The 15250-nt window shown below is 59.8% G+C and overlaps 1 protein-coding gene across 1 annotated transcript in view; it reads left to right on the top strand.

The window, feature by feature from the left end:
- The window catches only part of ADAMTS7 (ADAM metallopeptidase with thrombospondin type 1 motif 7), a 34146-nt gene that overhangs the window by 1064 nt on the left and 17832 nt on the right, over window positions 1-15250 (top strand). Inside the window, exons 2-14 of the mRNA XM_068203461.1 lie at window positions 107-450; window positions 1301-1472; window positions 3505-3701; window positions 4980-5063; window positions 5632-5756; window positions 6755-6904; window positions 7504-7647; window positions 11011-11155; window positions 11908-12000; window positions 12550-12695; window positions 14032-14201; window positions 14366-14499; window positions 14922-15042. Of these exons, the coding sequence (XP_068059562.1) occupies window positions 107-450; window positions 1301-1472; window positions 3505-3701; window positions 4980-5063; window positions 5632-5756; window positions 6755-6904; window positions 7504-7647; window positions 11011-11155; window positions 11908-12000; window positions 12550-12695; window positions 14032-14201; window positions 14366-14499; window positions 14922-15042 (2025 nt within the window). The remainder of the gene's footprint in view (window positions 1-106; window positions 451-1300; window positions 1473-3504; window positions 3702-4979; window positions 5064-5631; window positions 5757-6754; window positions 6905-7503; window positions 7648-11010; window positions 11156-11907; window positions 12001-12549; window positions 12696-14031; window positions 14202-14365; window positions 14500-14921; window positions 15043-15250) is intronic.

The raw sequence follows: 15250 nt of genomic DNA, 5'->3' as shown, positions 1-15250 counted from the left end.
CCAGCTGGTGTCCCGGTCCCCGCGCCGCGGGAGTCCAGCGGGGGGAAGGGGTGTGAGAGGAAAGGTGAAGAACCCCGCAGGTAACCACTGCACCCCCTCTCCCCAGAGCCGCGCTCCGGCAGCGACATCGTCCATCCCATCAAGGTCGACGAGCGCGGATCCTTCCTGTCCTACGACTTGTCCCACCGGGCCCTTCACCGGAGGTCTCCGGCCTCCAGGAGCAAGCTTCCCGCATTCTACGAGCTGCAGTACCGAGGGCAGCCCCTGAAATTCAACCTGAGCCTCAACAGGCACCTCCTGGCTCCGGGGTTTGTCAGCGAGAGGCGTTTCGGGGGCATCGCCGGCGCCAAGATCCAGCCTCGCTCCTACAACTCGTGCCATATGATCGGGGAGGTGCGGGGCCGGGCGCCGCAGGGCGGGCTGGCTGCCCTCAGCACCTGCGATGGCCTGGTGAGTACAGCCCCCTCCTCACGGAGCCCTAATCCGTGAGGGAACAGCTGGGTGGAACCCTTTTTCCTGCCAAAAGTGACACCAAAATTCCCAGCAGCAGAGTCAGCATCTCCTCACGCAGGTCTGGTGCAGCCATGGACGAGCTGACTGTAAATTTCCCATGGATGGCAGAGGTTTGGGAACTCTCCGGGGCTGGGTTTACTTGTTTGTGTCCAAATTCCCAAAAAGAGCAATTCTCTGCCTGCTGCTACACGAATGGGATTGTGAGGAGCACACCTGGGAGCCAGGGGCTGGGCGCTGGGGGTGTTGTGACAGCACAGCTCCCGGGCAGCAGTGCAGCTGCTCGCTGTTGCCTCAGCTCCACTGCTGGTATTTCCTGAGGCAGTAGTGACCTGGAGGAGTTACATTTTGGGGGAAAGGGCTCAGAACCTCCTGTGGGCATGCAGAAATGTTCCCGTGTACCTGGTGGTGCTGTGCTCATGCTCGTGTCCTGCACTTTGGTGGGAGCACAACTCCATGGGATCCTCCATGGCTTCCCACTGCCAGAGGGCAGGAGTAAATGGGATACTGGGGAGAATCCTTCCCTGGGAGGGGCTGGGCTGGAATTCCCAGAGCAGCTGTGGCTGCCCCTGGATCCCTGGCAGTGTCCCAGGCCAGGCCGGACTCTGGGGCTGGGAGCAGCCTGGGACAGTGGGAGGTGTCCCTGCCATGGCAGGGGTGGCACTGGACCCTTCAGGGTCCCTCTCCACCCCAGCCATTCCACGGTCCCGTGATCACTCCCAGTGCCAGGTTCCTCAGGGTGAGCTGGGCTGCGGTGGCCTCACGGTTGCACTTTGTGTCTCCCTGGCAGAAAGGCGTGTTTCAGCTCATGGACGAGGACTATTTCATCGAGCCCGTGTCCAGCAGCCCCCGGGAGGAGGGAGCAGCACAGCCCCACAGGATCTACAAGCGCCAGGTGCCCAAGGACAGGGCTGAGCAGGGCAGGAGGCCCCCGGCCCCGCGGCAGTCCTGCGGCGTGCGAGGTACTGTCCCTTCCTCTGTGTCACCAGTGACCCAACGGCTGCTGCACCTCAGGCCTCTGGGCTCATCTTCTGCTCCCAGCCCTGCTGCAGGCAGGGGGGTGACGTGGAGACAGAGCTTGTGCTTTCATTTCCACAAAAACTTTGGTTTTGACCTGCCAGGGCGTTGGACTGTGGGAGTGGAACTCGGTGGCTGCCCGGGAGTTCCCACTGTGGGCAGAGTGCATGTGGGTCCTTCCCAGTGCAGAGCAGATGGGTTGGATAAACTCCCAAATCCAGCATTTCAAGTGCTGAGGAATTCAGTGCATTCCCAGGAGCTCACGGGCACTTTGCTCCCTGATGAAGCTGCAGTGCATTATGTGCTGAACATTTTCTGGAGCTCTCTGCTTTCACAAACTGGGGCTCTCTCCTGTAACAGGGTTATCTTCAGGCGTTCTTCTGATAATCTAAATTAATTATTTAATCTGTGGTAATAATCTTAATGGCTTCTTCTAGGCTTTGAAGTCTGTTCTTGACTCAAGTCCATTCTGGACTTTGAAGTCTCTTCTTGAAAATTAATTTCTCTGGGTATAGCATGGCCTGTGTGTAATTCGTGGGGGTCTCCTCTGTAATCAGGGCTAGTGGGGTGGGCGTGCTGGGCATGCCCTGGAGGGGAATCCCAAGGGAGTCCCAAAGTCTGCAGGATTTCAGTGACTGCCATCCCCTCTCTGAGCTCTGCTGTGTTGCTCTTTGCTGTGCCCACGACAGGCAGGTGCTGCTGGTGTTGCTTAGCTCCTGTCAATGCCCAGGGCTGCCGGTGTGCACAGCTGGGTGGTGTTTGACAGGGATGATCCAAGGGGAAATGTTCCAGGAGCCCCCCAGGCACCCCCAGCTCTGCAGCAGCCTCCCGTCCCGGCTGGGAGCTCAGCGGCCAAGGGCACAATGAGCTCCAAGGAAGCTGCTGATGAAACTGTCACAGGGGTATTAGCAGTTCATCGGGAGGTGCTGGGATCTCCCAGGCTGGGGATGAAACGCCCTTTCACAGCACACGCTCGGTGCAGTCCAGGAAATGTAGAGTCCATTGTTAGGGAAGCAGGCTGAGCCCTCCGGAGCCATGAAAGCGATTCCCAGTGTGTGGGATGAGGTTGTAAAGCCTTCACCCAGCTCGGGGCTGACCCTGACCTTGCTCTGGGAGCCGTGTCACAGGAAGAGTCCCCGCTGCAGAATTCCCACTGGCTGGTGTGCGTGAGGAGCGCTAAGCTCTCCCCCGCCTCCGGATCCCAGCCAACATTCCCGTTGTTTCCCTTGGGAAGGAGCAGAGCCCTCTCCTCTCCTCTCCTCTCCTCTCCTCTCCTCTCCTCTCCTCTCCTCTCCTCTCCTCTCCTCTCCTCTCCTCTCCTCTCCTCTCCTCTCCTCTCCTCTCCTCTCCTCTCCTCTCCTCTCCTCTCCTCTCCTCTCCTCTCCTCTCCTCTCCTCTCCTCTCCTCTCCTCTCCTCTCCTCTCCTCTCCTCTCCTCTCCTCTCCTCTCCTCGGTCCCAGCCTGCCCAGGGCTCTGGTGCTGCCGGGCTTTGGCTCCAGTCCGGCTTTGGGGGCACAGAGTTCATGGTGATGGGAACTGTCCCTTCCTGAAAAGCACGGATTTGGGATGACCCCAAATGTTGAGCCACCAGGGTTTTTTCTCAGGTTGCTTCTCAAGCATCTCTGCAGTGCTGTCTGCAAATTCCTGTGTCAGTACAAACGCTAAGACTTGGCTTTGGGAGGCCCCCTGTTCCTTGAGGAATATTGCAAACCTTGTTCTGGTCAAAGAAATTCCTTCAAATGCTCTATTTTTTTTTTTTTATTTTTTTTTTTGTGTCCTGCCCATGTGCAGCAGGCTGAGCTCAGAGTCCTTTGGAACAGAGCACAGCAAAACACACATGGAGTTACTGAGTTATGGCTCTAAGTGGGAGCCTTCTCCACATCAAAGGTGATTCCTTTGAATTAAAAAAAGAAGACATTAAACTTGCAGGCGTTTGATCAAGGAAAAAAAACTCCTTTTTCCCCTTAAATCCCTCAGAGTCTGAGGAAAGCCTGGAGCGGTCTGAGAGGCGCAGGGAGAGGTGGGAGCAGAAGCAGCGCGGGAGGAGAAGGATCAGGCCGCGCTCCATCAGCAGGGAGAAGTGGGTGGAGACGCTGGTGGTGGCAGACACCAAGATGGTGGAGTTCCACGGCAGCGCCAACATCGAGAAGTACGTGCTGACCGTCATGAACATGGTGAGTGCTGGGCCCTGCAGGGCTGGGCCACGGGAGCACGGAGCCCTGGGCTGCTTCCCCAGGGCTGGGGAGGCACCCGGAGCTCATCCAGGTGCCCCTGACACGGGCAGGGCCACCTGGCCAGAGCACCCGGAGCTCATCCAGGTGCCCCCAACACGGGCAAGGCCACCTGGGCAGGGCACCTGGAGCTCATCCAGGTGCCCCTGACACGGGCAGGGCCACCTGGGCAGAGCACCTGGAGCTCATCCAGGTGCCCCCGAAATGGGCAAGGCCACCTGGGCAGGGCACCCGGAGCTCATCCAGGTGCCCCCGAAATGGGCAAGGCCACCTGGGCAGGGCACCCGGAGCTCATCCAGGTGCCCCCGAAATGGGCAAGGCCACCTGGGCAGAGCACCTGGAGCTCATCCAGGTGCCCCCGACACGGGCAAGGCCACCTGGGCAGGGCACCTGGAGCTCATCCAGGTGCCCCCTGACACGGGCAGGGCCACCTGGCCAGAGCATCCAGAGCTCATCCAGGTGCCCCTGACACGGGCAAGGCCACCTGGCCAGAGCATCTGGAGCTCATCCAGGTGCCCCCAACACGGGCAGGGCCACCTGGGCAGGGCACCCGGAGCTCATTCAGGTGCCCCCCGACACGGGCAGGGCCACCTGGGCAGAGCACCTGGAGCTCATCCAGGTGCCCCCAACACGGGCAGGGCCACCTGCCGTGGGGCCATGGGGACAGGGGACACGGCCTCCCCTGGAGGTGCCGGACAGGACGGCTGAGGGAAGGACAGCCAGGCTGTGGGGGTCTCCAGTGGCAGTCTGGGGGCTGTGCTGGTGCCATCACACAAGCAGGCAGGGAGGGGGCTCAGTCTGTCCCTCTGCTGCGGCCGGGGTGGCACCTCTTGCCGTTCCAGAGGAAAGCTGTGGTTGGTGCCAGGAAAGGGTGGGATGGGGCAGAGGACCTCAGGTAACATCCTGGTTTTTCTGGGGGTGCTGGAGGCACCCAGAGAGCCCCGAACTCCTTTGAGATGTTAAACCCATCCAATAGGAGTGGGAGCAGAGGCGTTCCCCGGGCCTTTCTGGCTGAGTTCCAGTGTCTGCACAGATCACATCGAGAGTAAATGGATTTCATGGCAGGCCTCCCTCCAAGCCCGTGTCTGCTCTTGTCTCCCACGTGGGGAACTCCTGAGGTGCTGTCAACAGCCTGCAGGAGCTGCTGCAGCTGGAGGCGGCAGCAGCGCTGTCCTGGCCGCTCTGTGTCCCCAGCCATGTCCCCGTGGTGTCCCACTGCAGGTGGCGGGGCTGTTCCACCACGCCAGCATCGGGAACCCCATCAACATCGCCATAGTGCGGCTGATCCTGCTGGAGCACGAGGAGGTGAGGCCCACACTGGGGCTGGGCTGGCAGCTGGGCTGGCAGCTGGGCTGGCAAGCAGGCTCCCTCCTGGGCTGGCCCCGTGGCCTGGCCGAGTGGGTGTGGGAGAAATCCAGGTGCCCACCTTTGCCTCCTCGTCTTGGCTGGTGTGGGCAGAGGAGCTGCAGAGCCTGGTTTTGGGCTGGTTTATGCTAACACGGTGCCAGTGTGGTGGCAGAGGGCTCTGGGTCGCTGGGTGGTCGTGTCCAAGCTGCCCTGGTGGCTCTGGGGGGCCTGGGGCCACTCAGGGTCTCCACAGCCACGTCCTTCTCTGTCAGCCAGCACACGGGGTTTTCCTGCAGTGCTTCTTAACCCCTGTTACTAGATGATTTAATGTTTTGGTTGAATCACAGATGAAAAGAAAGCAGGAAAAGGGCTGTCTTCCCACCCAGCCTACAAGCTATAAACATGGAGCAATTCCATCTGGATGGCAGTCACTCCCGATCCCACTCTGATGCGTCTGGGGTCAGACCTCTCCCTTCCCCATCCCAAAATCCAAACAGCTCCGGCCAATCTCCCTTTATGTTGGCAGGAGGACCTGAAGATCTCCCACCATGCAGACAACACCTTGAAAAGCTTCTGCAAGTGGCAGAAGAACATCAACGTGAAGGGAGACTCCCACCCCCTGCACCACGACGTGGCCGTGCTGCTCACCAGGTGTGGAGCCCACACACAGCTCTGGGGCTGTGGCAGCTAAAAACTCCCCTGGCTGGGGGTGGGGGCAGCCTGGGGAAGGAACATCTCCTGGGAGCTGTTGAAATCTCTCTCCCTGCCTGGACACCTGCATGTAAGATCTGTAATGTGAAATCTGGGGATATTTCCCGGTGGCTGGAACTGCTGTGGGAGGCGTCCCTGCCCATGGAATTAGATGATCTTTAGGATCCCTTCCAACCCAAAGCATTCCATGAATCTGTGATGCCATGGACTGGTCTCAGATCTCAGGTTTAAACCTGGACGCAGCTCCCAGCTGAGGTTTCCAAACCAGGTTTTCACCGTGGCCCTGTTGCCAAGCCCCAGAAGGGCTGGATCCAGGAGCTGTACACAGGATTAACTCTCCTTTTTCCCTCAGAGGTTGGGCTTGGCAGAGGAGCCTCTGGGAAGCCCCTGACCTCCCACGGAGCTGGCAGGAATTCCTGCCTCTGGCCAAGTTTGTGTACCTTGCAGTCAAAGTCTGAGGCTTTCAGGCTGCCGTGAGCTGGATGTTGTGGTGGTTTGGGCGATGATTCACTACCCACAGCAGCTTTATCTTCCCTGGGAGGTTGCTTTGTAGCAGAAATGAGGCACTTCAGGCCTTGTACTTCAGTGGAGCTGTTCTTCCTGGGTGGCTGGAGCTGGAAAACCACGGCACCTCTGGGATGTGCTTCCCCCAAACATTGCTTGATTATCCCCAGCATCAGCTTTATTTACACAACGGGATAAACGCAGCCAGCCTGGCCAGCAGCTCCCATTAATCAGGCTGAATAGTGAGCTGGGGATACTGGGAGAGGAAAGGGGAAAGGGAAGGTCAGAAATGTTTCCCCTGTGGAAGGATGTCGGATGTCTCCGCTCTCGCTCCTGTTTGGCCGCTGTCCGTGTGCCGGGTCCTGCCGCCTTCCAATGCCCTCTCTGCTCTGTGTCTGTCTGTCTGTCCGTGTGTCCTCGTCCCCTCGGCCAAGGAAGGACATCTGTGCTGCCATGAACAGGCCCTGTGAGACCTTGGGGCTGTCCCACGTGGCCGGGATGTGCCAGCCCCACCGGAGCTGCAACATCAACGAGGACACGGGGCTGCCCCTCGCCTTCACCGTGGCCCACGAGCTGGGACACAGGTACCATCCTCTTCCTCCTCCTCCTCCTGTTCTCTGCGTGCACCCTGGGGCTGGAGAAGGCACGGGGGGAAGTTGGGAGATGGTTCCCAGGTGGTTCCTCACGGGTGCAAACACTCCCTTGCTCCCTGAGGGTTTCATTGCGGAGTTAAGTTTTGGGTTGTCCCAGGTTTAATGAGAACCACATAATCCAAGGCAACCTGGAGAAATTGCACTTGTGTATTGTCCTGGGGTGGTGTGGGAAGGTTTTGGAGCAGGGGCTGCCCACTGAGAAGTTTTAAAGTAGGATCTGTCTGTAATATCAGCGACAGAATTTTGCTTGCCCCAGTTTCAGTTAGACTTTGACAAGATCACTTGAACATTGCAGTTCCCCATAGACATCCAAGTGTGGGAAAACACCCACCAGCGTGATCTTGTTGAATATTCCTGAGTTTTCAGTGGGAATGCTGCAGTGAAAGCAGGGGACAAAGCTCAGGGCTGTCAGTAGCACGTCCCCAGGGCAGGTCCCTGCTCCCGTGCCGGGAGCGGGGCCGGGAGCGGTGGCGGTGGTGGCTCTGGTGGTCGTGGCTCACCTCCCCTCCGTGGGCTGTGCTCTTACACAGTTTTGGGATTCAGCATGATGGAAGCAGCAATGACTGTGAGCCAGTTGGGAAAAGACCTTTCATCATGTCTCCACAGCTCCTGTATGACACGTCCCCACTCACCTGGTCCCGCTGCAGCCGCGAGTACATCACACGCTTCCTCGAGTGAGTGCTTCCTCCTCTTCCTCCTCACTGATGGGGCTGGGGGTCGGGGCCCAGCCATGGGGGGGCTCTTATCTCTGAGATATCTCTCTAAGAGTGTTGGGGGTCTTTGCCCGGAGCAGCTGTGGCTGCCCCATCCCTGGGAGTGTCCAAGGCTTGGAGCAGCCTGGGGTACTGGGAGATGTCCCTGTCCATGGCAGGGGGTGGGATGACATGGGCTTTGAGGTTCCTTCCCACCAAACCATTCCACGATTCCATGGATCCTCCCTGTGCTGTGAAGGGGGGGTCAGGAGCTTTTTTGGGGGCACAGGGGCTGTGGTTGCACAGATAAAACCAGAGTGTTTTCCCTGAGTGCTCTCTGCAGGTTCTGCAGAATCTCTTCAGTTCTCTCTGCCTGTCACGGGCAAACCAGATCCAGCCAAATTCTTCCCTGCCTTTGTTTATTTTTAGCACCCGTGGCTGATTTTTCAGCCTGTTGTTGGGAAGTTCCAGGGAGCCCAGCCCGGAGTTTGCTTTGTCAGCCAGTGGCTTCCACTGGAGGAACATTTTCCCCCCTTGCTGCAGGAAGTTTTGGAAGCAGCGAGGAGCAGCGAGGGGAGAGCTGGGCCAGGGGAGGCTGCCAGGGCCAGGCTCCGCTTCCAGATCCCAGCTGGGACATGTGGACTGGCCCCGTGCAGGGGGAATTATTGCTGATTTATGGCTTTCAGAGGAATGGAGCTTTCCCGCATCCGCAGCGCTCTTGGCCCTCTGCTTTTAACCTTCACTTGGGGATGAGGAATTTCATGCTTGTGATGACCCCGGGCTGCTGCGAGCTGCGATGGGGAGACAGAGCAGCTGGAAGCTCCTCTGCTGGGGTTTGGGTCTCTTTGCTCCCCCAGGAGGAGCAGCTCTTCCTTGGGAGCGGCGCAGGGCCCGGCCGGCGCCTGTCACCGGCTGTGACACCCCGGGGCCAGGGCCGGCCCAGGGCCAGCACAGACAGCAGCGTGTTGTTACGGGGTGTTGGCAGGAGAACGGGAGGGAGGGAGCCAGGAAACAGGACCCTGCTGACCCGGGCTTGCTGGGCGTGCTTGGAACAGAGCTCACGTTCGGCAAAGCCGCACTCTCGGGTGATGCTCATTATTATTTACACAAGGTAATTATTATTTCACAAGCACTGCTGAATGGTGGAGCATCTGAAAGGGATTCCGGGCAGCAGCACGGCCCCGGCACTGCAGTCAGTGCTGGCTGCAGCTGGGGCTTCAGTCAGGACATGACGGGGCACTGGGACAGCTCCCGTCCCTGCTGTGGCAGCCTGTCCCCAGGGAAGGTGTCCCCTGGCTCAGGCCAGTGGAGGGTGCTGGCACAGGGTGCCTGCTGATGCTCCGGTGCTGGAGGGACCCTTCAGTCTTTGCTCTACATCAGACAACCAGATTTTCAGCCTCTTTCCACAGTGCTGGAGCTCTTCTTCCATCATCCTCCTCTTGCCAGGGCCTGCTGCCCTTGCCCTGCCCGTGCCACCCCTCTGCCAGCCCCACCAGCTCTATGGCTGTGCAGCTGATCCTTCCCAAGCTCCAAACTCTGCCTTTGTTTTTGTTGAATTCCGTCCTGGCTTCTTTGGACCCTTCCTCCAGTTCTCTGGGAGCTTTTGGAATTTTAATCCCGCTCTCAAATGTATCTGCAGATCCTCTCAGGCTGCTCACAGATGGGGATTTAATCATTGTTCCATCCACTCCATCCTCCAGCTTGTTAAGGAATGGGCTGGAACAGGCAGAGCAGTGCAGGCCCCTGCATCTTTCCCTGTGGACTGGGATTTACTGCAGATCCCTGGAAGCCAGAGGGAAACTCAGGCCAATTTTTCCTGCTTGGAGATGTGTTTTGGCCAGTTGAACAGACCAGGAGAACGACTGTAAAATATTTAACAAAGAAATAGGTTCTGGGAAAGCTGGAAAGCTGAGGCAGATCCCAGTCACCCCCAGGCTGGACAGAGAGCCCTCTGTGAGCTGGGGCAGGGCAGGGAGTGCCCCAAGCAGCTCAGAGGAACAGGAGGCTGGGGACAGTGTAGGGGGGACCTCTGGGGTTCCGTGCTGGGACCCAAGCAGGCAGAGGAAGAGTCCAAAGGAGCATGAGTGTCACACCTGGGGCTCATCCAGGCTGAAGTGCTCGAGCCTGGACTTTCTCCAGTAAGGACACCTTCTGTTCTTAGAGAAAACACTCCAAGTGTACAGAATGGGATGAGCTTTAAGGCTCCTCCCAACCCAAACCATTCCTGGTTCTGTGGAAATATGTGGGGAGGTGCCATGCAGCGTGCATGTGTGCCTGACACAGGCTGCAGCAGGACTCTGTGTCCAGCTGCCCGACCCGTGTCCCATCCATCCCAGCTCAGCCCCACATCACCCCCAGGGGTCCTGCCCTTCCCGCTGGGCTGGGAGCAGCAGGATGCTCCTGCTGCTGGGAGTTTGGAAATTGAGATTTTTGAGTCCCTGGGCTGCTGAAAGCAGCCCGTTTCCTGGTTCTTCCCATAGGGAAATACAAGTATATTCCAGTGAGGATATGCATGGGAGTTCAGGGGGTGTCTCCAGCCAAGGGAGCTGTCTGCAGGTGTCCGGTGTGGAGCTCAGTGGTGGGATGGGAAAGGCAGGAGGGGGTGCTGGCTGTGCTGGGCATCACCCCTGGCACTGCCAGCCCCCCAGAGCAGCAGCTCTCCTGCTTCCAGCCCCGTTTCCGTGCTGCTGGTTTGGGTTGAAAAGGAATCTTATTGCACGGGAATTCCGAGCCGTTCCCAATCACAGCAAACCCGAGTAATGCGATCCGCCCGCACAGCCTTGCCAGCGGCTCGGCCTTGCTGGAAAGGAGTTTGCTGAAATAACACCGCGGGCTGAGCTGGGGACGGTCCCGGCTGCGCCTGGGAGGTGTCGCAGCAGAAGGGCTGGAGCCGAGGGGCACCGCCTGCCTCCGCTCCCACCTCTGCCCCAAAGCCATCCTGTCCGGCCTGCTCCGAGCATGGCAGCGGGGTCCGGCTGCTGGTCATCTCCCTTGTTCCTCCGAAATTCCTTTATTCCCGCTAGCAGGTCTGCGGGGACAGTTCTGGAGCTTGTGGCTCCACTGGGACATTTACGGCTGTTGCCCCTTCTGCCTTTGTGCCTTCATCTTCCCCATGTCCTGCCACGCCGGGGGGACATGGGGGGATCACTCTGGGGGGCTCCCACCCCAGAAAGGTACCCAGAGGTGCCCGTCCACACCGGAGCAGCTCCAGGGACCGCAGAGCCGGGGCCGTGTCAGTGGGAGATGCTGCTGGCTCGTCCCGGGACGTGCACCAGCTGCTGCTCCCGGCTCGTGCCGGAGGTGTGGGACACCAGGGTGACACTGCTGTGGCCTCTTCTCTTGCAGCCGGGGCTGGGGGCTGTGCCTGGATGACCCCCCAGCCCGGGAGCTGCTGGACTTTCCCCTGGTGCCCCCGGGCGTCCTGTACGACGTGAGCCACCAGTGCCGGCTGCAGTACGGCCCCCACTCCACCTTCTGCGACGACATGGACGTAAGGACGTGGGCATTGCCCACTGCCTGTGGGCAATGGGGGTCTGGGGGGGCTTTGCTGGGGCTGTGCCCACCCTGGCCGAGGGAGGGATGTGATCTGTGCCCCAGGGATGGATCTGATCTGTGCCCCAGGGATGGATCTGATCTGTGCCCAAAGGATGGATCTGATCTGTGCCCGAGGGAGGGATCTGATCTGTGCCTGAGGGATGGATCTGTGCCCAAGGGATGGATCTGATCTGTGCCCAAAGGATGGATCTGATCTGTGCCCCAGGGATGGATCTGATCTGTGCCCCAGGGATGGATCTGATCTGTGCCCAAAGGATGGATCTGATCTGTGCCCGAGGGACGGATCTGATCTGTGCCCCAGGGATGGATCTGATCTGTGCCCCAGGGATGGATCTGATCTGTGCCCAAAGGATGGATCTGATCTGTGCCCAAAGGATGGATCTGATCTGTGCCCGAGGGAGGGATCTGATCTGTGCCCCAGGGATGGATCTGATCTGTGCCCCAGGGATGGATCTGATCTGTGCCCGAGGGAGGGATCTGATCTGTGCCCCAGGGATGGATCTGATCCATGCCCCAGGGATGGATCTGATCCATGCCCCAAGGGAGGGCTCTGTGCCCGAGGGAGGGCTCTGTGCCTGAGAGATGGATCTGTGCCCAAAGGATGGATCTCATCCATGCCCAAGGGAGGGCTCTGTGGCCCAGGAGGGCTCTGTGCCGGGCAGGAACCGTGTCCCTCTCTTCCCACAGAGTGTCTGCAGCACGCTGTGGTGCACGGTGGGGAACACGTGTCACTCCAAGCTGGACGCGGCTGTGGACGGCACGGCCTGCGGGGAGAGCAAGGTAACGGGGGGACACCCCTCCATGGCCTCGAGGAGCCCTGCTCCTGCATACACTGGGGCTCTGCAGGGTCACTGCAGGGCTGGGCTCATCCCACTGCCCTTGCCCTGCCCAGACACCCGCTGCCCCCAGCAGGGACTGCCCTCAGGGAAGGTGACTCACCTGGGATCACTTGAATGACTGGGAAGGTGAAACCCGCAGTTAATGACCCAGTTAATGGCAGGAGAGCACAAGGTTCTGCTGCCACGGTGGATGCTCCTCCCTGGGATGTTTCCCGCTGCTGGGGAGGCACCTCTGAGTCCCTCTGGGCTGACACTGGGCTGTGGGTCCCTTTGCTGAGGGGTCTCCGTGGAGCTTTGCGTTTGTTGCCTCCCTCAAATCCTCAAACATCCCAGCACCTCTGAGTTTCCCGTGGCTTGAGGAGCTCCAGGCTGTGGCAGAGCCCAGCTGACCCTTCCATGCGAGCGAAGCAGGGATTTCCACGGGACAATCCGTGTGCTGGGCCTCAGTGCTCCCCACCCTTAACCTGGTGTTCTCCTCCTGTCCCTGCAGTGGTGCTTCAACGGCGAGTGTGTTCCCGTGGGCTTCCGGCCCGAGCCCATCGACGGCGGCTGGAGCTCCTGGAGCTCCTGGGCCTCCTGCTCCCGCAGCTGTGGAGCAGGAGTGCAGAGTGCTGAGAGGCACTGCAGCCACCCCACGTAAGCCAGCCCCGAGCCTGGGCTGCCCGGACCCCAGGACGCCCGTCAGGAGCCACAGGATGCTGGGCTGGTTTGGGTTGGGAGGGACTGGTTCCATCCCCTGCCCTGGAGTGACTCAAACAAAGGGCAGAGACTGCAGCTCGGAGATGTTAAACATACCCAGTGTCCTTTGGTGACAGAGCAGCAAACCAGGCATTCTTGGAGCCTGATTCAGAGTTGTTTTGAAAAATCCTGCTGCAGTTTATCACCCTGCTGCATTCCATCAGCCAGTGCCGGCTGGAAGTGTCCGGGCACTGCTGGAGGAGCTGCCATCTCCATCCTGGGATTTCTGCTGACCCATCTGCTCCCCAGATGTCCCCTTGGTCACCAAATCCCTGTTGCTCTGGATTCAGCCAAAACCCCCAGCTTGCCCTGGTGTCAGAGCAGCCTGGGATGGGGAGGAAAAGGGCTTTGTAGTGATGTTCCAGGGGAGTTGCTTTTCCTTGGCATGGGGCACTCTGGCAGCCCCAGGAGTGAGCTCCTGACCCTTCCAGACGTGTTCTGCCCGTCCTCTTCCTCGGCTGACTTTGGTACCTGCTGCTGGGTTCTTGAGGGAAGTGCTCTGTCTGATCAGCACCTGGATTTATGTTTGACATAAACTCTGTGGCAGAGGTGCTGTGCTGGTTTGTGGAGTGTTCCAAACACAGCTGTGGACAGGCAGGAGAGCAAACACTGGGAATTTCCCGGGCAGTTGTTTGCTTTGGCCACTGGAGGTAAATCTTCAGCTTTGCCCTTGGGATGAAGTGAGAAAATGTGTTCTGGGCATCCCCCCCTCCCACAGCCATTCCTCAGGGCAGAGGGTGTAAACACAGCCCTAAAATAATCATGAGCTTCATTCTCTTCAGCAGAGTGTGCCCAGGAGAAGGAATTCTCGTGAGGTCACTGTGCCATGGGCCATGGACAGTGGTGTGACCAAAGGAAAAGGCAGCGTGGCAGGAGCTGGTGGCCGTGTTGTGAGGCTCTGCTGGCATCTGAGAAAAGCACTGTTGTGCTTGCCAAGTCTCTCTTGCTTTGAAAAGTCCGGTGTCCGCTTTGCCATTCCCTGGGGCAGCAGAGGAGCAGAGTCAGGAGGACTCCCTGGGTGGGATGGAGAGCAGCTCCTCCAGAGCAGCTGCAGGAGGGGCACCAGGCTGGACGGGGCTTGGAGCAGCCTGGTCTGTGCAAGGTGTCCCTGCCCATGGCAGGGGGCGGAACAGGGGTGGACTTAAGGGTCCCTTCCGACCCAAACCATTGCCCAGCTCTGTGACTCTGAGGTCTGTGCCCTCTCAGCCCGTGTGACTCGTGTTTCCCTCCCCAGGCCCAAGTACGGGGGCCGGTACTGCCTGGGCGAGCGGAAGCGGTTCCGGATCTGCAACGTGCGGCGCTGCCCCGCGGACAAGCCCTCCTTCCGCCAGGTCCAGTGCAGCCGCTTCAACCCCATGCTCTACAAAGGGAAGCTCTACAAGTGGACGCCGGTGCCCAACAACAGTGAGTGGAGGGCAGAGACCTCAAACCTGGAGAGGCTCGGGCAGGGCCCCGGAGCGGCCGGAGCCGGCCGCCGGTGTCCCAGCCTTGCCTGCAGCCCGCTCGTGCTGTGTTTTGTATTTGACGCCGCCCTGGGCTGCCGGGGTTGAGTCTGTGCCTGTTCCCAGTTAACCCCTGCGAGCTGCACTGCCGGCCCGAGCACGAGTTCTTTGCGGAGAAGCTGCGGGACGCGGTGGTGGACGGGACGCCCTGCTACGACAGCGACGCCAGCCGCGACGTCTGCATCAACGGCATCTGCAAGGTGGGGCTGGGGGCACCCAGGGACACCCCGGGCCTGGGAAGCAGCCGAGGCGCAGCACCCACCCTTGGGCGCTCAGCATCCCCTCCCTCTCATGCTGAGCTGGCTCCTTTTGCCATTCCCCACTTGGAGAGCGTTGCTGGCTCCCGTGGGGTGAGTGGTACGGGCTGTGTCAGCCTCTGTGCTGGCCTCAGGGAGCCAGAGCACAGCCCAGGCCAGGATGGATGCAACCTGGGGCAACCTTGGAGCAACCTGGTGTCAGGGAAGGTGTCCCTGCCCATGGCAGGGGGCTGGAACTGGATTGTCTTTAACGTCCCTTCCAAGCCAAGCCATCCCAGGGTGCTGTGAATCCCTCGGGGACGATGCAGGCGGTGCTGGGAGGGACTGGGAGATGCTGGCGTGGGGCTGACGGGGCTCCCTTGCAGAACGTGGGCTGTGACTACGAGATCGACTCGCACGCCGTGGAGGATCGCTGCGGGGTCTGCCACGGGGACGGCTCCACCTGCCACACCGTCCACAAGACCTTCGAGGACAGCGAGGGGCTGGGTAAGGGCACCTCCTGCTGTCCCCAGGGCACCCCATGCCTGCTCCAGCACGGCTGGGCTGCTGCTGCTCCTTTGGAAGGGGAGTTTAATTCCAACTTGTTGATTTTTTTTGGGGATAAGACAGCAGGGAACTCAGGTGGGCTCCAGGCAGGGTAGGGCTTGGTGCCCACTGGTGCCTTACAGAGGTGTAAGGATTGGCACAGTGCTGG

Source organism: Anomalospiza imberbis, chromosome 13, assembly GCF_031753505.1.
Source record: "Anomalospiza imberbis isolate Cuckoo-Finch-1a 21T00152 chromosome 13, ASM3175350v1, whole genome shotgun sequence".
In the NCBI taxonomy this organism is placed as follows: Eukaryota; Metazoa; Chordata; class Aves; order Passeriformes; family Viduidae; genus Anomalospiza; species Anomalospiza imberbis.
The sequence above is the reverse complement of the archived record's forward strand: the minus strand, read 5'-3'. Positions and strand labels throughout refer to the sequence as shown.